General features: G+C 44.6%; 1 protein-coding gene across 1 annotated transcript in view; it reads left to right on the forward strand.

The window, feature by feature from the left end:
- gtpbp6 (GTP binding protein 6 (putative)) overlaps positions 1–20,448 on the forward strand; it is a 38,260-nt gene extending 17,812 nt beyond the window's left edge. The window contains exons 8-10 of the mRNA XM_020474970.2: positions 105–253; positions 3,667–3,819; positions 19,377–20,448. Coding sequence (XP_020330559.1) covers positions 105–253; positions 3,667–3,819; positions 19,377–19,503 — 429 coding nt within the window. The 3' untranslated portion in view covers positions 19,504–20,448. The remainder of the gene's footprint in view (positions 1–104; positions 254–3,666; positions 3,820–19,376) is intronic.
- Positions 20,449–24,862: the final 4,414 nt, after the last annotated feature.

The raw sequence follows: 24,862 nt of genomic DNA on the forward strand, positions 1-24,862 counted from the left end.
CCAGTCAGCAACAGGCGTGGCTGAAATAGCAGAATCCACTCATTTGAAGGGGTGTCCACATACTGCTGTATAGATAGTGTTCTTTCTCCTCGTTCTGTCCCCAGGACCTGATAGTCCATGTGAGAGACATCAGCCACCCAGAGACTGTGAACCAGAAGGAGAATGTGTTGAATGTCCTGAGGAACCTTCAGATCCCAGACAGACTGCTGAGCTCCATCGTAGAAGTCCATAATAAGATAGATCTGGTGGACAGGTGAGGAGAATAACATTCACATACAGTCTTGTACAGCTAACCTTGTCAGTCCCATTCAAAATCCTATTTTCCCTGAACATAACCCGTGTGACCCTAATACTAACCTTAACCTGAAAGTCTAACCTTAAACCCAACCCTAGCTCCTAACCCTAAAACTAACCCTAGCTCCTAACCCTAAAACTAACCCTAGCTCCTAACCCTAGCGCCTAACCCTAGCTCCTAACCCTAGATCCTAACCCTAAAACTAACCTTAGGTCCTAACCCTAAACCTAACCCTAGCTCCTAACCCCAACCCTAGCTCCTAAAACTAACCCTAGCTCCTAACCCTTAAACTAACCCTAGCTCCTAACCCTAGCTCCTAACCCTAAACCCAACCCTAGCTCCTAACCCTAAACCCAACCCTAGCTCCTAACCCTAGCTCCTAACCCAATACCCAACCCTAGCTCCTAACCCTAAACCCAACCCTAGCTCCTAACCCTAGCTCCTAACCCAAAACCCAACCCTAGCTCCTAACCCTAAACCCAACCCTAGCTCCTAACCCTAGCTCCTAACCCTAAACCCAACCCTAGCTCCTAACCCTAGCTCCTAACCCTAAACCCAACCCTAGCTCCTAACCCTAGCTCCTAACCCTAAACCCAACCCTAGCTCCTAACCCTAGCTCCTAACCCTAAACCCAACCCTAGCTCCTAACCCTAGCTCCTAACCCTAAACCCAACCCTAGCTCCTAACCCTAGTTCCTAACCCTGAACTTAATTCTAATTCTAACCTTGACCCTAAACCCCACTATTCTTGTGGGGACTTTTGGTCCACAAGTAGTTAGAACAGTTAGAACAACACACTCAAACACTTCGGTGAGATGCAAAATAAAGTCTGTTGAGGGGAGGAACTAAAGCCTGTTGAGGGGAGGAACTAAAGCCTGTTGAGGGGAGGAACTAAAGTCTGTTGAGGGGAGGAACTAAAGTCTGTTGAGGGGAGGAACTAAAGCCTGTTGAGGGGAGGAACTAAAGCCTGTTGAGGGGAGGAACTAAATCCTGTTGAGGGGAGGAACTAAAGCCTGTTGAGGGGATGGAACTAAAGTCTGTTGAGGGGAGGAACTAAAGCCTGTTGAGGGGAGGAACTAAATCCTGTTGAGGGGAGGAACTAAAGCCTGTTGAGGGGAGGAACTAAAGTCTGTTGAGGGGAGGAACTAAAGTCTGTTGAGGGGAGGAACTAAAGTCTGTTGAGGGGATGAACTAAAGCCTGTTGAGGGGAGGAACTAAAGCCTGTTGAGGGGAGGAACTAAAGTCTGTTGAGGGGAGGAACTAAAGTCTGTTGAGGGGAGGAACTAAAGTCTGTTGAGGGGAGGAACTAAAGTCTGTTGAGGGGGGGAACTAAAGTCTGTTGAGGGGAGGAACTAAAGTCTGTTGAGGGGAGGAACTAAAGTCTGTTGAGGGGAGGAACTAAAGCCTGTTGAGGGGAGGAACTAAAGTCTGTTGAGGGGAGGAACTAAAGTCTGTTGAGGGGAGGAACTAAAGCCTGTTGAGGGGAGGAACTAAAGTCTGTTGAGGGGAGGAACTAAAGTCTGTTGAGGGGAGGAACTAAAGCCTGTTGAGGGGAGGAACTAAAGTCTGTTGAGGGGAGGAACTAAAGTCTGTTGAGGGGAGGAACTAAAGCCTGTTGAGGGAAGGAACTAAAGTCTGTTGAGGGGAGGAACTAAAGTCTGTTGAGGGGATGGAACTAAAGCCTGTTGAGGGGAGGAACTAAAGCCTGTTGAGGGGAGGAACTAAAGTCTGTTGAGGGGAGGAACTAAAGTCTGTTGAGGGGAGGAACTAAAGTCTGTTGAGGGGAGGAACTAAAGTCTGTTGAGGGGAGGAACTAAAGCCTGTTGAGGGGAGGAACTAAAGCCTGTTGAGGGGAGGAACTAAAGCCTGTTGAGGGGAGGAACTAAAGTCTGTTGAGGGGAGGAACTAAAGTCTGTTGAGGGGAGGAACTAAAGTCTGTTGAGGGGAGGAACTAAAGTCTGTTGAGGGGAGGAACTAAAGTCTGTTGAGGGGAGGAACTAAAGTGTTGAGGGGAGGAACTAAAGCCTGTTGAGGGGAGGAACTAAAGTCTGTTGAGGGGAGGAACTAAAGTCTGTTGAGGGGAGGAACTAAAGCCTGTTGAGGGGAGGAACTAAAGTCTGTTGAGGGGAGGAACTAAAGTCTGTTGAGGGGAGGAACTAAAGCCTGTTGAGGGGAGGAACTAAAGTCTGTTGAGGGGAGGAACTAAAGTCTGTTGAGGGGAGGAACTAAAGCCTGTTGAGGGAAGGAACTAAAGTCTGTTGAGGGGAGGAACTAAAGTCTGTTGAGGGGATGGAACTAAAGCCTGTTGAGGGGAGGAACTAAAGCCTGTTGAGGGGAGGAACTAAAGTCTGTTGAGGGGAGGAACTAAAGTCTGTTGAGGGGAGGAACTAAAGTCTGTTGAGGGGAGGAACTAAAGTCTGTTGAGGGGAGGAACTAAAGCCTGTTGAGGGGAGGAACTAAAGCCTGTTGAGGGGAGGAACTAAAGCCTGTTGAGGGGAGGAACTAAAGTCTGTTGAGGGGAGGAACTAAAGTCTGTTGAGGGGAGGAACTAAAGTCTGTTGAGGGGAGGAACTAAAGTCTGTTGAGGGGAGGAACTAAAGTCTGTTGAGGGGAGGAACTAAAGTGTTGAGGGGAGGAACTAAAGCCTGTTGAGGGGAGGAACTAAAGTCTGTTGAGGGGAGGAACTAAAGTCTGTTGAGGGGAGGAACTAAAGTCTGTTGAGGGGAGGAACTAAAGCCTGTTGAGGGGAGGAACTAAAGCCTGTTGAGGGGAGGAACTAAAGTCTGTTGAGGGGAGGAACTAAAGTCTGTTGAGGGGAGGAACTAAAGTCTGTTGAGGGGAGGAACTAAAGTCTGTTGAGGGGAGGAACTAAAGTCTGTTGAGGGGAGGAACTAAAGTCTGTTGAGGGGAGGAACTAAAGTCTGTTGAGGGGAGGAACTAAAGTCTGTTGAGGGGAGGAACTAAAGTCTGTTGAGGGGAGGAACTAAAGCCTGTTGAGGGGAGGAACTAAAGCCTGTTGAGGGGAGGAACTAAAGCCTGTTGAGGGGAGGAACTAAAGTCTGTTGAGGGGAGGAACTAAAGTCTGTTGAGGGGAGGAACTAAAGTCTGTTGAGGGGAGGAACTAAAGTCTGTTGAGGGGAGGAACTAAAGTCTTTTGAGGGGAGGAACTAAAGTCTGTTGAGGGGAGGAACTAAAGTCTGTTGAGGGGATGGAACTAAAGTCTGTTGAGGGGAGGAACTAAAGTCTGTTGTGGGGAGGAACTAAAGCCTGTTGAGGGGAGAAACTAAAGTCTGCCAGATGTATATGTGACTATGCTGTTTATCCATATATAAGTTCTTATCATTCATTACATGGATATGTTGTCCTCCTCAGCTATGAGCCCTCTGAGCCCAACAGCCTGCCTATCTCTGCTCTGAGAGGACAGGGTCTGGAGGAGCTGAAGATAGTCGTAGAAGAAGCTATAATGAGATCTACAGGGAAACAGGTCCTGACTCTCCCTGTGGACCTCAGCAGCTCCCAGTTAAGGTAAGGTTAAAAGTATTGGAATCAAGCCACATACTGTGAGTGACTGCTACAGTATAGTAGCAGTCACTTTGAACAACCTTATTCATATGACATTACATGTCCACTTCTTCTGATTTTTCTTCTTCTTCTTCAGTATATACAGTAAGTACGGTGTATTCAGAAAGTATTCAGACCCCTTGACTTTTTCCACATTGTTACATTACAGCCTTATTCTATCATGGATTTTTTTTAAAGTAAAATTGTCAGCAATCCACACACAGTGCCCCATAGCCCCATAATGATGAAGTGAAAACAGATTGTTACATTTGTTTGCAAATATATTCAAAACGTAAAACAGAAATACCTTATTTACATAAGTAGAGACAGGATGTGTCGAGGCACAGATCTGGGGAAGGGTACCAAAACATTCTGCAGCATTGAAGATCCAAAAGACCACAGGGGCCTCCATCATTCTTAAATGGAAGAAGTTTGGAACCACCAAGACTCTTCCTAGAGCTGACCGTACCGGCCAAACGGAGCAATCAGGGGAGAAGGGCCTTGGTCAGGGAGGTGATAGAGTTCCTCTGTGGAGATGGGAGAACCTTCCAGAAGGACAGCCATCTCTGCAGCACTCCACCAATCAGGCCTTTATGGTAGAGTGGCCAGTTGGAAGCCACTCCTCAGTAAAATGCACATGACAGCCCACTTGGAGTTTGCCATAAGGCTCCAAAAGACACTCAGTCCATGAGAAACAGGGGATGGGGGGGGCTTTGGATCACTACTGGCTGTAAGCGAACGGGTGATGAGCGTTTGGAGCAAGGCTCAGCCATTCAATCACATAACAACAGAATGCAGCGCAGCACGCGACTGAAGAAACACGAGACAATCAATTTGGTAGTTCCAGTATCAACGCGCTCTGGAAAGAGCGGGAGAGAGGAAAGGCAGTTTGCCAGTTACAGCAGCGCGTCCCCTGAACGGTAACGAAGAGGTAGATGAGAAGCTTGACCACAGAGACCTGGGGTTGAGAATGTGACGAAGCCTACTTCATGAGCTGGTACTGAAAAACAACTGGCATTTGGAAAGTTTGAGGTGAGGAAGAAAGTGGTGGACAAGTATTGTTAGCATTGTTAAGTATCTTGCTAGCTGGATCGAATTCTCTGTTAGCTAGCCAGAAAAATGTTGCGCAACATTAGCCAATTTAACTGATCAAATAATTATGAAATTATGAAATTATTATACAGGCTGTCATGGTAACAAGCATTCTATTATAAAGGCTGTCGTGGTAACAAGTGTTCTATTATAAAGGCTGTCACGGTAACAAGCGTTCTATTATAAAGGCTGTCATGGTAACAAGCTTTCTATTATAAAGGCTGTCATGGTAACACGCGTTCTATTATAAAGGCTGTCATGGTAACAAGCATTCTATTATAAAGGCTGTCATGGTAACAAGCGTTCTATTATAAAGTCTGTCATGGTAACAAGCGTTCTATTATAAAGGCTGTCGTGGTAACAAGCGTTCTATTATAAAGGCTGTCATGGTAACAAGCGTTCTATTATAAAGGCTGTCATGGTAACAAGCGTTCTATTATAAAGGCTGTCATGGTAACAAGCGTTCTATTATAAAGGCTGTCATGGTAACAAGCGTTCTATTATAAAGGCTGTCATGGTAACAAGCGTTCTATTATAAAGGCTGTCATGGTAACAAGCGTTCTATTATAAAGGCTGTCATGGTAACAAGCGTTCTATTATAAAGGCTGTCATGGTAACAAGCGTTCTATTATAAAGGCTGTCATGGTAACAAGCGTTCTATTATAAAGGCTGTCATGGTAACAAGCGTTCTATTATAAAGGCTGTCATGGTAACAAGCGTTCTATTATAAAGGCTGTCATGGTAACAAGCGTTCTATTATAAAGGCTGTCATGGTAACAAGCGTTCTATTATAAAGGCTGTCATGGTAACAAGCGTTCTATTATAAAGGCTGTCATGGTAACAAGCGTTCTATTATAAAGGCTGTCATGGTAACAAGCGTTCTATTATAAAGGCTGTCATGGTAACAAGCGTTCTATTATAAAGGCTGTCATGGTAACAAGCGTTCTATTATAAAGGCTGTCATGGTAACAAGCGTTCTATTATAAAGGCTGTCATGGTAACAAGCGTTCTATTATAAAGGCTGTCATGGTAACAAGCGTTCTATTATAAAGGCTGTCATGGTAACAAGCATTCTATTATAAAGGCTGTCGTGGTAACAAGTGTTCTATTATAAAGGCTGTCATGGTAACAAGCGTTCTATTATAAAGGCTGTCATGGTAACAAGCGTTCTATTATAAAGGCTGTTGTTTAATTAGTTCAAACCTGGCATGAGAGCTCATGTGAGTCCAGTTCAGGTATTGCATGGTCTGGCCAGCTATGGGTGGTAGCTAGTCCAGTTCAGGTATTGCATGGTCTGGCCAGCTATGGGTGGTAGCTAGTCCAGTTCAGGTATTGCATGGTCTGGCCAGCTATGGGTGGTAGCTAGTCCAGTTCAGGTATTGCATGGTCTGGCCAGCTATGGGTGGTAGCTAGTCCAGTTCAGGTATTGCATGGTCTGGCCAGCTATGGGTGGTAGCTAGTCCAGTTCAGGTATTGCATGGTCTGGCCAGCTATGGGTGGTAGCTAGTCCAGTTCAGGTATTGCATGGTCTGGCCAGCTATGGGTGGTAGCTAGTCCAGTTCAGGTATTGCATGGTCTGGCCAGCTATGGGTGGTAGCTAGTCTAGTTCAGGTATTGCATGGTCTGGCCAGCTATGGGTGGTAGCTAGTCCAGTTCAGGTATTGCATGGTCTGGCCAGCTATGGGTGGTGCTAGTCCAGTTCAGGTATTGCATGGTCTGGCCAGCTATGGGTGGTAGCTAGTCCAGTTCGGGTATTGCATGGTCTGGCCAGCTATGGGTGGTAGCTAGTCTAGTTCAGGTATTGCATGGTCTGGCCAGCTATGGGTGGTAGCTAGTCTAGTTCAGGTATTGCATGGTCTGGCCAGCTATGGGTGGTAGCTAGTCTAGTTCAGGTATTGCATGGTCTGGCCAGCTATGGGTGGTAGCTAGTCCAGTTCGGGTATTGCATGGTCTGGCCAGCTATGGGTGGTAGCTAGTCCAGTTCGGGTATTGCATGGTCTGGCCAGCTATGGGTGGTAGCTAGTCTAGTTCGGGTATTGCATGGTCTGGCCAGCTATGGGTGGTAGCTAGTCCAGTTCGGGTATTGCATGGTCTGGCCAGCTATGGGTGGTAGCTAGTCCAGTTCGGGTATTGCATGGTCTGGCCAGCTATGGGTGGTAGCTAGTCTAGTTCAGGTATTGCATGGTCTGGCCAGCTATGGGTGGTAGCTAGTCCAGTTCAGGTATTGCATGGTCTGGCCAGCTATGGGTGGTGCTAGTCCAGTTCAGGTATTGCATGGTCTGGCCAGCTATGGGTGGTAGCTAGTCCAGTTCGGGTATTGCATGGTCTGGCCAGCTATGGGTGGTAGCTAGTCCAGTTCAGGTATTGCATGGTCTGGCCAGCTATGGGTGGTAGCTAGTCCAGTTCAGGTATTGCATGGTCTGGCCAGCTATGGGTGGTAGCTAGTCTAGTTCAGGTATTGCATGGTCTGGCCAGCTATGGGTGGTAGCTAGTCCAGTTCAGGTATTGCATGGTCTGGCCAGCTATGGGTGGTAGCAAAATAGGTACAGATGAGAACAATGCACTCTGTTGAATGGCCTCCTGTTGAATGGCCTCCTGTTGAATGGCCTCCTGACACATGGCAGTGCAGTTCCATGTCTCTGTCATTATTAACTGCCAGAGGAGAGGGCTCATGGTGAAGTGTGCCTATCGAAGATAGTTCTGGGAGATTCAGGATGGCTTTGACGTTGAGGAGGTGCAATTCTTATCATATGTGAAGGCCCAGTAAGTTGATGGCATTTCTTGTCAATGAGTGTTGTGTTGGTTGATTGTTATGAACACCTGCCTTATGAGCTTGTTATCATATGTGGTTGCATTCTCCCCATACACCATAATATTACCAAGTTGACATGTACGGCAACTCCAGGGCATATGTGTAGTCAGAGCATGGGTGGACCGACTGGCAAGTGTTTTCACTGACATCTTCAACCTCTCCCTGACCGAGTCTGTAATAACCTACATGTTTCAAGCAGACCACCATAGTCCCTGTGCCCAAGGAAACCTGCTGCTGCCTTCCACCGCTCAGTCAGACTGCTCTATCAAATCATAGACTTAATTATAATATAATAAACACACAGAAATATGAGCCTTAGGTTATATTCTTTCCTTTCATTAGAGCCTCTCAGTTGTAGAGCTAGGGGGAGGGTGTCAGGGTTGTCTATAGAGCCTCCCAGTTGTAGAGCTAGGGAGAAGGTGTCAGGGTTGTCTATAGAGCCTCCCAGTTGTAGAGCTAGGGGGAGGGTGTCAGGGTTGTATATAGAGCCTCCCAGTTGTAGAGCTAGGGAGAGGGTGTCAGGGTTGTCTATAGAGCCTCCCAGTTGTAGAGCTAGGGAGAAGGTGTCAGGGTTGTCTATAGAGCCTCCCAGTTGTAGAGCTAGGGAGAGGGTGTCAGGGTTGTCTATAGAGCCTCCCAGTTGTAGAGCTAGGGAGAGGGTGTCAGGGTTGTCTATAGAGCCTCCCAGTTGTAGAGCTAGTGAGAGGGTGTCAGGGTTGTCTATAGAGCCTCCCAGTTGTAGAGCTAGGGAGAGGGTGTCAGGGTTGTCTATAGAGCCTCCCAGTTGTAGAGCTAGGGGGAGGGTGTCAGGGTTGTCTATAGAGCCTCCCAGTTGTAGAGCTAGGGGGAGGGTGTCAGGGTTGTCTATAGAGCCTCCCAGTTGTAGAGCTAGGGAGAAGGTGTCAGGGTTGTCTATAGAGCCTCCCAGTTGTAGAGCTAGGGAGAGGGTGTCAGGGTTGTCTATAGAGCCTCCCAGTTGTAGAGCTAGGGAGAGGGTGTCAGGGTTGTCTATAGAGCCTCCCAGTTGTAGAGCTAGGGAGAGGGTGTCAGGGTTGTCAATAGAGCCTCCCAGTTGTAGAGCTAGGGAGAGGGTGTCAGGGTTGTCTATAGAGCCTCCCAGTTGTAGAGCTAGGGAGAGGGTGTCAGGGTTGTCTATAGAGCCTCCCAGTTGTAGAGCTAGGGAGAGGGTGTCAGGGTTGTCTATAGAGCCTCCCAGTTGTAGAGCTAGGGAGAGGGTGTCAGGGTTGTCTATAGAGCCTCCCAGTTGTAGAGCTAGGGGGAGGGTGTCAGGGTTGTCTATAGAGCCTCCCAGTTGTAGAGCTAGGGAGAAGGTGTCAGGGTTGTCTATAGAGCCTCCCAGTTGTAGAGCTAGGGAGAGGGTGTCAGGGTTGTCTATAGAGCCTCCCAGTTGTAGAGCTAGGGAGAGGGTGTCAGGGTTGTCTATAGAGCCTCCCAGTTGTAGAGCTAGGGAGAAGGTGTCAGGGTTGTCTATAGAGCCTCCCAGTTGTAGAGCTAGGGAGAGGGTGTCAGGGTTGTCTATAGAGCCTCCCAGTTGTAGAGCTAGGGAGAGGGTGTCAGGGTTGTCTATAGAGCCTCCCAGTTGTAGAGCTAGGGAGAGGGTGTCAGGGTTGTCTATAGAGCCTCCCAGTTGTAGAGCTAGGGAGAGGGTGTCAGGGTTGTCTATAGAGCCTCCCAGTTGTAGAGCTAGGGAGAGGGTGTCAGGGTTGTCTATAGAGCCTCCCAGTTGTAGAGCTAGGGAGAGGGTGTCAGGGTTGTCTATAGAGCCTCCCAGTTGTAGAGCTAGGGAGAGGGTGTCAGGGTTGTCTATAGAGCCTCCCAGTTGTAGAGCTAGGGAGAAGGTGTCAGGGTTGTCTATAGAGCCTCCCAGTTGTAGAGCTAGGGAGAGGGTGTCAGGGTTGTCTATAGAGCCTCCCAGTTGTAGAGCTAGGGAGAGGGTGTCAGGGTTGTCTATAGAGCCTCCCAGTTGTAGAGCTAGGGAGAGGGTGTCAGGGTTGTCTATAGAGCCTCCCAGTTGTAGAGCTAGGGAGAGGGTGTCAGGCTTGTCTATAGAGCCTCCCAGTTGTAGAGCTAGGGAGAGGGTGTCAGGGTTGTCTATAGAGCCTCCCAGTTGTAGAGCTAGGGAGAAGGTGTCAGGGTTGTCTATAGAGCCTCCCAGTTGTAGAGCTAGGGAGAGGGTGTCAGGCTTGTCTATAGAGCCTCCCAGTTGTAGAGCTAGGGAGAGGGTGTCAGGGTTGTCTATAGAGCCTCCCAGTTGTAGAGCTAGGGAGAGGGTGTCAGGGTTGTCTATAGAGCCTCCCAGTTGTAGAGCTAGGGAGAGGGTGTCAGGCTTGTCTATAGAGCCTCCCAGTTGTAGAGCTAGGGAGAAGGTGTCAGGGTTGTCTATAGAGCCTCCCAGTTGTAGAGCTAGGGAGAGGGTGTCAGGGTTGTCTATAGAGCCTCCCAGTTGTAGAGCTAGGGAGAGGGTGTCAGGGTTGTCTATAGAGCCTCCCAGTTGTAGAGCTAGGGAGAGGGTGTCAGGCTTGTCTATAGAGCCTCCCAGTTGTAGAGCTAGGGAGAGGGTGTCAGGGTTGTCTATAGAGCCTCCCAGTTGTAGAGCTAGGGAGAGGGTGTCAGGCTTGTCTATAGAGCCTCCCAGTTGTAGAGCTAGGGAGAAGGTGTCAGGGTTGTCTATAGAGCCTCCCAGTTGTAGAGCTAGGGAGAAGGTGTCAGGGTTGTCTATAGAGCCTCCCAGTTGTAGAGCTAGGGAGAAGGTGTCAGGGTTGTCTATAGAGCCTCCCAGTTGTAGAGCTAGGGAGAGGGTGTCAGGGTTGTCTATAGAGCCTCCCAGTTGTAGAGCTAGGGGGAGGGTGTCAGGGTTGTCTATAGAGCCTCCCAGTTGTAGAGCTAGGGAGAGGGTGTCAGGGTTGTCTATAGAGCCTCCCAGTTGTAGAGCTAGGGAGAGGGTGTCAGGCTTGTCTATAGAGCCTCCCAGTTGTAGAGCTAGGGAGAGGGTGTCAGGGTTGTCTATAGAGCCTCCCAGTTGTAGAGCTAGGGAGAGGGTGTCAGGGTTGTCTATAGAGCCTCCCAGTTGTAGAGCTAGGGAGAGGGTGTCATATTAGAGTGCCCAGTTTCTCATTGATCCTGGAAGAGGCTGGTGACTTGCTATAGTTGGAGTTGCCATGCGAAGCAGTGCTGCTGTTTCTTTTCCCAAAGGTGTCTGAGTGGTGGGCACACTGGACGCTTAACATAGCTGAAGTACACACAAATAGTACATACATACAGTACAGGTACACACATCTGCTACTACTCTATGTTTATCATATATGCATAGTCACTTTAACTATACATTCATGTACATACTACCTCAATTGGGCCGACCAACCAGTGCCCCCGCACATTGGCTAACCGGGCTATCTGCATTGTGTCCCACCACCCGCCAACCCCTCATTTACGCTACTGCTACTCTCTGTTTATCATATAGGCATAGTCACTTTAACCACATCTACATGTACATACTACCTCAATCAGCCTGACTAACTGGTGTCTGTATGTAGCCTCGCTACTGTATATAGCCTCTCTACTGTATATAACCTCACTACTGTATATAGCCTCACTACTGTATATAGCCTCTCTACTGTATATAGCCTCACTACTGTATATAGCCTCTCTACTGTATATAGCCTCTCTACTGTATATAACCTCTCTACTGTATTTAGCCTCTCTACTGTATATAGCCTCTCTACTGTATATAACCTCACTACTGTAAATAACCTCTCTAATGTATATAGCCTCACTACTGTATATAGCCTCACTACTGTATATAGCCTCTCTACTGTATATAGCCTCACTACTGTATATAGCCTCACTACTGTATATAGCCTCACTACTGTATATAGCCTCACTACTGTATATAGCCTCTCTACTGTATATAGCCTCACTACTGTATATAGCCTCTCTACTGTATATAGCCTCACTACTGTATATAGCCTCTCTACTGTATATAGCCTCTCTACTGTATATAACCTCTCTACTGTATATAGCCTCTCTACTGTATATAGCCTCACTACTGTATATAGCCTCTCTACTGTATATAGCCTCACTACTGTATATAGCCTCACTACTGTATATAGCCTCTCTACTGTATATAACCTCTCTACTGTATATAGCCTCTCTACTGTATATAGCCTCTCTACTGTATATAACCTCTCTACTGTATTTAGCCTCTCTACTGTATATAGCCTCTCTACTGTATATAGCCTCACTACTGTATATAACCTCTCTACTGTATTTAGCCTCTCTACTGTATATAACCTCACTACTGTATATAACCTCTCTACTGTATTTAGCCTCTCTACTGTATATAACCTCACTACTGTATATAACCTCTCTACTGTATATAGCCTCTCTACTGTATATAGCCTGTCTTTTTACTGTTGTTTTATTTCTTTAGTTAACTATTGTTCACCTAACACCTTGTTTGTACTATTGGTTTGAGCCTGTAAGTCTACACCTGTTGTATTCGGCGCACGTGACAAATCAACTTTGATTTGATTTACAACATGTACAGTGTATTCGGAAAGCATTCAGACCCCTTCACTCATTCATATATCCTTATGTACATATTCTTTATCCCCTTACACTTGTGTGTATAAGACAGTAGTTTTGGAATTGTTAGTTAGATTACTTGTTGGTTATTACTGCATTGACGGAACTAGAAGCACAAGCATTTCGCTACACTCGCATTAACATCTGCTAACCATGTGTATGTGACAAATAAAATTTGATTTGATTTGATTTGTGAGGAAGCAGAGACATCCACAGGTTTCCAGGAGCAGCCATATTACTGTAGGCTTACCTGAACCCATAATGTATCTGGAGCCACATTTTGTTACGTTACAGCCTTATTCTAAAATGGATTAAATAAATAAAAAATCCTCAATCTACACACACTGCCCCATAATCACAAAGAGAAAACTGGTTTTTATTTAAAAAAATATTAAAAAACAGATTCCTTATTTACACAAGTATTCAGACCCTTTGTTTTGAGACTCGAAATTGATCTCAGGTGCATCCTGTTTCCATTGATCATCCTTGAGATGTTTCTACAACTTGATTGGAGTCCACCTGTGGTAAATTAAATTGGTTGGACATAATTTGGAAAGGCACACATCTGTCTATATAATGTCCCACAGTTGACAATGCATGTCAGAGGAAAAACCAAGCCATGAGGTCGAAGGAATTGTCCGTAGAGCGCCGAGACAGGATTGTGTCGAGGCACCGATCTGGGGAAGGGTACCAAAACATTTCTGCAGCATTGAAGGTCCCCAAGAACACCGTTGCCTCCATCAATCTTAAATGGAAGAAGTTTAGAACCACCAAGAGTCTTTCTCGAACAATCGGGGGAGAAGGGAGGTGACAAAGAACCCGATGGTCACTCTGACAGAGCTCCAGAGTTTCTCTGTGGAGATGGGAGAACCTTCCAGAAGGACAACCATCTCTGCAGCACTCGACCAATCAGGCCTTTATGGTAGAGTGGCCAGACAGAAGCCTCTCCTCAGTAAAAGGCACATAGCTGTGCTGCGACGCTCCCCATCGAACCTGACAGAGCTTGAGAGGATCTGCAGAGAAGAATAGGAGAACCTCCCCAAATACAGGTGAGCCAAGCTTGTAGCGTCATACCCAAGAAAACTAAAGGCTGTAAACTCTTCCAATGGTGCTTCAACAAAGTACTAAGTAAATAGTCTGACTACTTATGTAAATATGATATTTAACTTTGTATAATTTTATTACATTTGCAAAAAATTCTAATAACCAGTTTTTGCTTTGTCATTATGGGGTATTGTGTGTCATTTGATGAGGGGGAAAAAATGATTTAATTAATTTTAGAATAAGGCTGTAACTTAACAAAATGTTGAAATGGGGAAGGGGTCTGAATACTTTCCAAATGCACTGTATGACTGGGTTCAAATTTGTCTCCAGCTATTGTAAGGTCAAATATATCTAAAACAAGTGTCATTTATATTTACAATCCCCTTCTCCAAACGGATTACTCATTTACCTAGCTCTTATCAATAGCTCTTATCAATAGCTCTTATGAAGTTGTAAATAACGGTGCATGGAGAATGGTGTCTCATTTAATGCGGCATATCTGGAGGTGTGTCTACAGATACACTGTATTAATGGAGGTGTGTCTACAGTGTATCAGTAGACACACCTCCATTAATACAGTGTATCTGTAGACACACCTCCATTAATACAGTGTATCTGTAGACACACCTCCTCCACACCTCCATTAATACAGTGTATCTGTAGACACACCTCCTCCACACCTCCATTAATACAGTGTATCTGTAGACACACCTCCATTAATACAGTGTATCTGTAGACACACCTCCATTAATACAGTGTATCAGTAGACACCTCCATTAATACAGTGTATCTGTAGACACACCTCCTCCACACCTCCATTAATACAGTGTATCTGTAGACACACCTCCTCCACAACTCCATTAATACAGTGTATCTGTAGACACACCTCCTCCACACATCCATTAATACAGTGTATCTGTAGACACACCTCCTCCATTAATACAGTGTATATGTAGACACACCTCCATTAATACAGTGTATCTATAGACACACCTCCATTAATACAGTGTATCTGTAGACACACCTCCATTAATACAGTGTATCTGTAGACACACCTCCATTAATACAGTGTATCTGTAGACACACCTCCATTAATACAGTGTATCAGTAGACACACCTCCATTAATACAGTGTATCTGTAGACACACCTCCATTAATACAGTGTATCTGTAGACACACCTCCTCCACACCTCCATTAATACAGTGTATCTGTAGACACACCTCCTCCACACCTCCATTAATACAGTGTATCTGTAGATACACCTCCATTAATACAGTGTATCTGTAGACACACCTCCATTAATACAGTGTATCTGTAGACACACCTCCTCCACACCTCCATTAATACAGTGTATCTGTAGACACACCTCCTCCTCCACACCTCCATTAATACAGTGTATCTGTAGACACACCTCCATTAATACAGTGTATCTGTAGACACACCTCCATTAATACAGTGTATCTGTAGACACACCTCCTCCACCCCTCCATTAATACAGTGTATCTGTAGACACACCTCCATTAATACAGTGTATTTGTAGACACACCTCCTCCACACCTCCATTAATACAGTGTATCTGTAGACACACCTCCACCTCCACACCTTCATTAATACAGTGTCACTGTAGACACGCCTCCACCACACGTAATTTATTTGATCTCCACCCCCAAATAATTAGCAGGTGAATAGCGGTTGAGTAGTGGGTGAATAGCAGGTGAATAGCGGGTGAATAGCAGGTGAGTAGTGGGTGAATAGCAGGTGAGTAGTGGGTGAATAGCAGGTGAATAGCGGGTGAGTAGTGGGTGAATAGCAGGTGAATAGCGGGTGAGTAGTGGGTGAATAGCAGGTGAGTAGTGGGTGAATAGCAGGTGAATAGCGGTTGAGTAGTGGGTGAATAGCAGGTGAATAGCGGTTGAGTAGTGGGTGAATAGCAGGTGAATAGCGGTTGAGTAGTGGGTGAATAGCAGTTGAGTAGTGGGTGAATAGCAGGTGAATAGCGGGTGAGTAGTGGGTGAATAGCAGGTGAATAGCGGTTGAGTAGTGGGTGAATAGCAGGTGAATAGCGGGTGAATAGCAGGTGAATAGCGGTTGAGTAGTGGGTGAATAGCAGGTGAATAGCGGTTGAGTAGTGGGTGAATAGCAGGTGAATAGCGGTTGAGTAGTGGGTGAATAGCAGGTGAATAGCGGGTGAGTAGTGGGTGAATAGCAGGTGAATAGCGGTTGAGTAGTGGGTGAATAGCAGGTGAATAGCGGTTGAGTAGTGGGTGAATAGCGGTTGAGTAGTGGGTGAATAGCAGGTGAATAGTGGGTGAATAGCAGGTGAATAGTGGGTGAATAGCAGGTGAATAGCGGTTGAGTAGTGGGTGAATAGCAGGTGAGTAGTGGGTGAATAGTGGGTGAATAGCAGGTGAATAGCGGTTGAGTAGTGGGTGAATAGCAGGTGAATAGCGGGTGAGTAGTGGGTGAATAGCAGGTGAATAGCGGGTGAATAGCAGGTGAATAGCGGGTGAGTAGTGGGTGAATAGCGGGTGAGTAGTGGGTGAATAGCGGTTGAGTAGTGGGTGAATAGCGGTGAATAGCGGTTGAGTAGTGGGTGAATAGCAGGTGAATAGCGGTTGAGTAGTGGGTGAATAGCGGTTGAGTAGTGGGTGAATAGCAGGTGAATAGCGGTTGAGTAGTGGGTGAATAGCGGTTGAGTAGTGGGTGAGTAGTGGGTGAATAGCGGGTGAATAGCAGGTGAGTAGTGGGTGAATAGCAGGTGAGTAGTGGGTGAATAGCAGGTGAATAGCAGGTGAGTAGTGGGTGAATAGCAGGTGAGTAGTGGGTGAGTAGCGGGTGAATAGCAGGTGAATAGCGGGTGAGTAGTGGGTGAATAGCAGGTGAGTAGTGGGTGAGTAGCGGGTGAATAGCGGTTGAGTAGTGGGTGAATAGCGGTTGAGTAGTGGGTGAGTAGTGGGTGAATAGCGGGTGAGTAGTGGGTGAATAGCGGGTGAGTAGTGGGTGAGTAGTGGGTGAGTAGCGGTTGAGTAGTGGGTGAATAGCAGGTGAGTAGTGTGTGAATAGCAGGTGAATAGCGGTTGAGTAGTGGGTGAATAGCAGGTGAGTAGTGGGTGAATAGCAGGTGAATAGCGGTTGAGTAGTGGGTGAATAGCGGGTGAGTAGCAGTTGAGTAGTGGGTGAATAGCAGGTGAATAGCGGTTGAGTAGTGGGTGAATAGCGGGTGAGTAGCGGTTGAATAGTGGTTGAGTAGTGGGTGAATAGCGGTTGAGTAGTGGGTGAATGGCAGGTGAATAGCGGTTGAGTAGTGGGTGAATAGCGGTTGAGTAGTGGGTGAATAGCAGGCGAATAGCGGTTGAGTAGTGGGTGAATAGCGGTTGAGTAGTGGGTGAATAGCAGGTGAATAGTGGGTGAGTAGTGGGTGAATAGTGGGTGAATAGCAGGTGAGTAGTGGGTGAGTAGCGGGTGAGTAGTGGGTGAGTAGTGGGTGAATAGCAGGTGAGTAGTGGGTGAATAGCAGGTGAATAGCAGGTGAGTAGTGGGTGAGTAGTGGGTGAGTAGTGGGTGAATAGCAGGTGAATAGCAGGTGAATAGCGGTTGAGTAGTGGGTGAATAGCAGGTGAATAGCGGTTGAGTAGTGGGTGAATAGCAGGTGAATAGCGGTTGAGTAGTGGGTGAATAGCAGGTGAATAGCAGGTGAATAGCGGGTGAATAGTGGGTGAGTAGTGGGTGAGTAGTGGGTGAATAGCGGGTGAATAGCGGGTGAATAGCAGGTGAATAGTGGGTGAATAGCGGTTGAGTAGTGGGTGAATAGCAGGTGAATAGCGGGTGAATAGCAGGTGAATAGTGGGTGAATAGCGGTTGAGTAGTGGGTGAATAGCAGGTGAATAGCGGTTGAGTAGTGGGTGAATAGCAGGTGAATAGTGGGTGAATAGCGGTTGAGTAGTGGGTGAATAGCAGGTGAATAGCGGTTGAGTAGTGGGTGAATAGCAGGTGAATAGCGGTTGAGTAGTGGGTGAATAGCGGGTGAGTAGTGGGTGAATAGCGGGTGAATAGTAGGTGAATAGCAGGTGAGTAGTGGGTGAGTAGTGGGTGAATAGCGGTTGAATAGTGGGTGAGTAGTGGGTGAATAGCAGGTGAGTAGTGGGTGAGTAGTGGGTGAATAGTGGGTGAGTAGTGGGTGAGTAGTGGTGAATAGTGGGTGAGTAGTGGGTGAATAGCAGGTGAGTAGTGGGTGAATAGCAGGTGAGTAGTGGGTGAATAGCAGGTGAATAGTGGGTGAATAGCGGGTGAATAGCAGGTGAATAGTGGGTGAGTAGTGGGTGAATAGTGGGTGAGTAGTGGGTGAATAGCGGGTGAGTAGTGGGTGAATAGCGGGTGAGTAGTGGGTGAATAGCAGGTGAGTAGTGGGTGAATAGCAGGTGAGTAGTGGGTGAATAGTGGGTGAATAGCAGGTGAATAGTGGGTGAATAGCAGGTGAATAGCGGGTGAATAGCAGGTGAATAGCAGGTGAATAGCGGGTGAATAGCGGGTGAATAGTGGGTGAATAGTGGGTGAATAGTGGGTGAATAGCAGGTGAATAGTGGGTGAATAGTGGGTGAATAGCAGGTGAATAGTGGGTGAATAGCAGGTGAATAGTGGGTGAATAGCGGGCGAATAGTGGGTGAATAGTGGGTGAATAGCGGGTGAATAGTGGGTGAATCGTGGGTGAATAGTGGGTGAATAGCGGGTGAGTAGTGGGTGAATAGTGGGTGAGTAGTGGGTGAATAGCGGGTGAGTAGTGGGTGAATAGCGGGTGAGTAGTGGGTGAATAGCAGGTGAGTAGTGGGTGAATAGCAGGTGAATAGTGGGTGAATAGTGGGTGAATAGCAGGTGAATAGTGGGCGAATAGCGGGTGAATAGTGGGTGAATAGCAGGTGAATAGTGGGTGAATAGCGGGTGAGTAGTGGGTGAATAGCGGGTGAGTAGTGGGTGAGTAGTGGGTGAATAGCAGGTGAGTAGTGGGTGAATAGTGGGTGAATAGCAGGTGAATAGCGGGTGAATAGCAGGTGAATAGCGGGTGAATAGCAGGTGAATAGCAGGTGAATAGCAGGTGAATAGCGGGTGAATAGTGGGTGAATAGCAGGTGAATAGTGGGTGAATAGTGGGTGAATAGCAGGTGAATAGTGGGCGAATAGTGGGTGAATAGCAGGTGAATAGTGGGTGAATAGCAGGTGAATAGTGGGTGAATAGCGGGTGAATAGTGGGTGAATAGCAGGTGAGTAGTGGGTGAATTACATGCTGTTCTCGTGCTTTAGTTCAACTTCAGAATAATCAGAGAGAAAAGTGCATATAAAGGAAATGACGTTCCATTTACGCGTAACTCAGGTCGGAATGAGGGCCTTTTAGAATAGGTTTTACAATGGTATTGATCATGTTTAAGGTTTGATTTACCCCCATTCTATATCTCTAACCATTCATCTCCCAACGAGCCAGGACTCAGCATGCCTGAGATCCTCTGGCAGGCCACTGTTGACCATTCATCTCCCTACGTGCCAGGACACAGCATGCCTGAGATCCTCTGGCAGGCCACTGTTGACCATTCATCTCCCTACGAGCCAGGACACAGCCTGCCTGAGATCCTCTGGCAGGCCACTGTTGACCATTCATCTCCCTACGAGCCAGGACACAGCCTGCCTGAGATCCTCTGGCAGGCCACTGTTGACCATTCATCTCCCTACGAGCCAGGACACAGCCTGCCTGAGATCCTCTGGCAGGCCACTGTTGACCATTCATCTCCCTACGAGCCAGAACACAGCCTGCCTGAGATCCTCTGGCAGGCCACTGTTGACCATTCCAAAGTCTAGATTTTAAAGTCTGATTTTAAATTAGCTATCTGTTTCATTCTCCTTCCTCATGTCTGTTTCTTTGTTAGTACTTTTATTTTATGATGTGAATCACTTTGTTAACTTCTTCTTCGTGTGTTTCCAGCTGGCTGTACAAGGAGGCAACCGTTCAGGAAGTGGACGTTAACCCAGATGAAGGTTCCGCTGTCGTCAAGGTGATCATCAGTGCTGCTGCGTACGGACGCTACAGGAAGATGTTCTTAGGTAGTTAGAAACACTGCAGGTCTAAACCCTGGATGATTGACAGGAGGCTTTATTGAAGCCACCGCGCAGCCATAGAAATGCATTTATTATATTACAGACACCTTAATGCAGACTTCAAAAGTGTTTTATGTTAGCTTAACAGACAAATAAAAACATTTTCCTTCATGAAGTATTGTAACTGTCCCCACTATAACAACAACAAATACTTGTATAATGGCTACGGTGTCTCAAAATGGACAAACGGTACTACCAGTATAGCCAATTATTTTTCTTGTTTTTCAAGCAAGGGTCTTTTAAGGGAGTATGGTGCACACTTGTTCGGTTCAGTTAGGCGAGTTTGGCCGAACTGAACCATGCTGAAGCCTTTACCAATAATCACTGTTACCGAGAGTTCCTGTTATAACATCCTTTTATTAGGGAACACACAAAAAGCTGTTTCATCAGAAAAACCAAACTACTCTTGTTGTATGAATGATAAAATGCATTTTAATGTAAATATGTTAACAGGAAAGTGACATGGTATGACAGTATATTGATTCATTATTAACTGTCTATCATGTTTCGCATCTCACCTGGATCTGCTTGTTTCAGTGGAGAAACAATGCATGTGTAACATGTGATCTCTTAAATTGAATATATCATCACTGTAAAAAAGTAGAATATTCCTGTACATATTTTAATATCCATTGCATAGAAAAAGGAAAAAGGATGTATGAATAAGAGGTAGCCTATTTAGTGGTTCCTTTGGGATGACTTTTAGTGGGCTTAATGACCCTCTAAAACATAATATTGACCTGTACTGTAAGATTCATGTAACAGTTTCTGTCGAAAAACCGGTAGCATTGAAAGGGGAATACGGAGCGTAAGTATGAGGTACAGGGGCTTCAGGGAGAATTCATACCCCTCGCCTTATTCCACATGTTGTTGCAGCCTGAATAAAACAGTTCATTGTTTTTACCCATCTATACACAATACCCCATAATGACAAACTGAAAACATGTTGTTGGTTTTACCCATCTACACACAATACCCCATAATGACAAACTGAAAACATGTTGTTGGTTTTACCCATCTATACACAATACCCCATAATGACAAACTGAAAACATGTTGTTGGTTTTACCCATCTACACACAATACCCCATAATGACAAACTGAAAACATGTTGTTGGTTTTACCCATCTATACACAATACCCCATAATGACAAACTGAAAACATGTTGTTGGTTTTACCCATCTACACACAGTACCCCATAATGACAAACTGAAACATGTTGGTTTTACCCATCTATACACAATACCCCATAATGACAAACTGAAAACATGTTGTTGGTTTTACCCATCTACACACAATACCCCATAATGACAAACTGAAAACATGTTGTTGGTTTTACCCATCTACACACAATACCCCATAATGACAAACTGAAAACATGTTGTTGGTTTTACCCATCTACACACAGTACCCCATAATGACAAACTGAAAACATGTTGTTGGTTTTACCCATCTACACACAATACCCCATAATGACAAACTGAAAACATGTTGTTGGTTTTACCCATCTATACACAATACCCCATAATGACAAACTGAAAACATGTTGTTGGTTTTACCCATCTACACACAATACCCCATAATGACAAACTGAAAACATGTTGTTGGTTTTACCCATCTACACACAGTACCCCATAATGACAAACTGAAAACATGTTGTTGGTTTTACCCATCTACACACAGTACCCCATAATGACAAACTGAAAACATGTTGTTGGTTTTACCCATCTACACACAATACCCCATAATGACAAACTGAAAACATGTTGGTTTTACCCATCTATACACAATACCCCATAATGACAAACTGAAAACATGTTGTTGGTTTTACCCATCTACACACAATACCTCATAATGACAAACTGAAAACATGTTGGTTTTACCCATCTATACACAATACCCCATAATGACAAACTGAAAACATGTTGTTTTTACCCATCTACACACAATACCCCATAATGACAAACTGAAAACATGTTGTTGGTTTTACCCATCTACACACAATACCCCATAATGACAAACTGAAAACATGTTGTTTTTACCCATCTACACACAATACCCCATAATGACAAACTGAAAACATGTTGTTTTTACCCATCTACACACAATACCCCATAATGACAAACTGAAAACATGTTGTTTTTACCCATCTACACACAATACCCCATAATGACAAACTGAAAACATGTTGTTTTTACCCATCTACACACAATACCCCATAATGACAAACTGAAACATGTTGTTGTTTTTACCCATCTACACACAATACCCCATAATGACAAACTGAAAACATGTTGTTGGTTTTACCCATCTACACACAATACCCCATAATGACAAACTGAAACATGTTGTTGGTTTTACCCATCTACACACAATACCCCATAATGACAAACTGAAAACATGTTGTTGGTTTTACCCATCTACACACAATACCCCATAATGACAAACTGAAAACATGTTGTTGGTTTTACCCATCTATACACAATACCCCATAATGACAAACTGAAAACATGTTGTTGGTTTTACCCATCTACACACAATACCCCATAATGACACACTGAAAACATGTTGTTGGTTTTACCCATCTATACACAATACCCCATAATGACAAACTGAAAACATGTTGTTGGTTTTACCCATCTACACACAGTACCCCATAATGACAAACTGAAACATGTTGGTTTTACCCATCTATACACAATACCCCATAATGACAAACTGAAAACATGTTGTTGGTTTTACCCATCTACACACAATACCCCATAATGACAAACTGAAAACATGTTGTTGGTTTTACCCATCTACACACAATACCCCATAATGACAAACTGAAAACATGTTGTTGGTTTTACCCATCTACACACAGTACCCCATAATGACAAACTGAAAACATGTTGTTGGTTTTACCCATCTACACACAATACCCCATAATGACAAACTGAAAACATGTTGTTGGTTTTACCCATCTATACACAATACCCCATAATGACAAACTGAAAACATGTTGTTGGTTTTACCCATCTACACACAATACCCCATAATGACAAACTGAAAACATGTTGTTGGTTTTACCCATCTACACACAATACCCCATAATGACAAACTGAAAACATGTTGTTGGTTTTACCCATCTACACACAGTACCCCATAATGACAAACTGAAAACATGTTGTTGGTTTTACCCATCTACACACAGTACCCCATAATGACAAACTGAAAACATGTTGTTGGTTTTACCCATCTACACACAATACCCCATAATGACAAACTGAAAACATGTTGTTGGTTTTACCCATCTATACACAATACCTCATAATGACAAACTGAAAACATGTTGTTGGTTTTACCCATCTATACACAATACCCCATAATGACAAACTGAAAACATGTTGTTGGTTTTACCCATCTACACACAATACCCCATAATGACAAACTGAAAACATGTTGTTGGTTTTACCCATCTACACACAATACCCCATAATGACAAACTGAAAACATGTTGTTTTTACCCATCTATACACAATACCCCATAATGACAAACTGAAACATGTTGTTGTTTTTACCCATCTATACACAATACCCCATAATGACAAACTGAAAACATGTTGTTGGTTTTACCCATCTACACACAATACCCCATAATGACAAACTGAAAACATGTTGTTGGTTTTACCCATCTATACACAATACCCCATAATGACAAACTGAAAACATGTTGTTGGTTTTACCCATCTATACACAATACCCCATAATGACAAACTGAAAACATGTTGTTGGTTTTACCCATCTACACACAATACCCCATAATGACAAACTGAAACATGTTGTTGGTTTTACCCATCTACACACAATACCCCATAATGACAAACTGAAAACATGTTGTTGGTTTTACCCATCTATACACAATACCCCATAATGACAAACTGAAAACATGTTGTTGGTTTTACCCATCTACACACAATACCTCATAATGACAAACTGAAAACATGTTGGTTTTACCCATCTACACACAATACCCCATAATGACAAACTGAAACATGTTGTTGGTTTTACCCATCTACACACAATACCCCATAATGACAAACTGAAAACATGTTGTTTTTACCCATCTACACACAATACCCCATAATGACAAACTGAAAACATGTTGTTTTTACCCATCTACACACAATACCCCATAATGACAAACTGAAACATGTTGTTGGTTTTACCCATCTACACACAATACCCCATAATGACAAACTGAAAACATGTTGTTGGTTTTACCCATCTACACACAATACCCCATAATGACAAACTGAAACATGTTGTTGGTTTTACCCATCTACACACAATACCCCATAATGACAAACTGAAAACATGTTGTTGGTTTTACCCATCTACACACAATACCCCATAATGACAAACTGAAACATGTTGTTGGTTTTACCCATCTACACACAATACCCCATAATGACAAACTGAAACATGTTGTTTTTACCCATCTACACACAATACCCCATAATGACAAACTGAAACATGTTGTTGGTTTTACCCATCTACACACAATACCCCATAATGACAAACTGAAAACATGTTGTTGGTTTTACCCATCTACACACAATACCCCATAATGACAAACTGAAACATGTTGTTGGTTTTACCCATCTACACACAATACCCCATAATGACAAACTGAAAACATGTTGTTGGTTTTACCCATCTACACACAGTACCCCATAATGACAAACTGAAAACATGTTGTTGGTTTTACCCATCTACACACAATACCCCATAATGACAAACTGAAACATGTTGTTGGTTTTACCCATCTACACACAATACCCCATAATGACAAACTGAAAACATGTTGTTGGTTTTACCCATCTATACACAATACCTCATAATGACAAACTGAAAACATGTTGTTTTTACCCATCTATACACAATACCCCATAATGACAAACTGAAAACATGTTGTTTTGCAAATGTATTGAAAATGAAATACAGAAATATCTCATTTAGAGATGTTTTCACACCCCTCTGACAATACATGTTAGAATCACCTTTGGCAGCGATTACAGCTGGGAGTCTTTGGGTAAGTCTCTATAAGAGCTTTGCATACCTGGGTTGTACAATATTTGCACATTATTTTATTTTTTTACTCTTCAAGCTCTGTCAAGTTGGTTGTTGATCATGGCTAGACAGACATTTCAGTCTTGCCGTAGATTTTCCAGCTGATTTAAGTCCAAACTGTAACTGGGCCACTCAGGAACATGCAATGTTGTCTTGGTAATCAACTCCAGTCTATATTTGGCCCTGTGTTTTAGGTT

This window comes from Oncorhynchus kisutch, linkage group LG13 (assembly GCF_002021735.2).
Source record: "Oncorhynchus kisutch isolate 150728-3 linkage group LG13, Okis_V2, whole genome shotgun sequence".
NCBI lineage: Eukaryota > Metazoa > Chordata > Actinopteri > Salmoniformes > Salmonidae > Oncorhynchus > Oncorhynchus kisutch.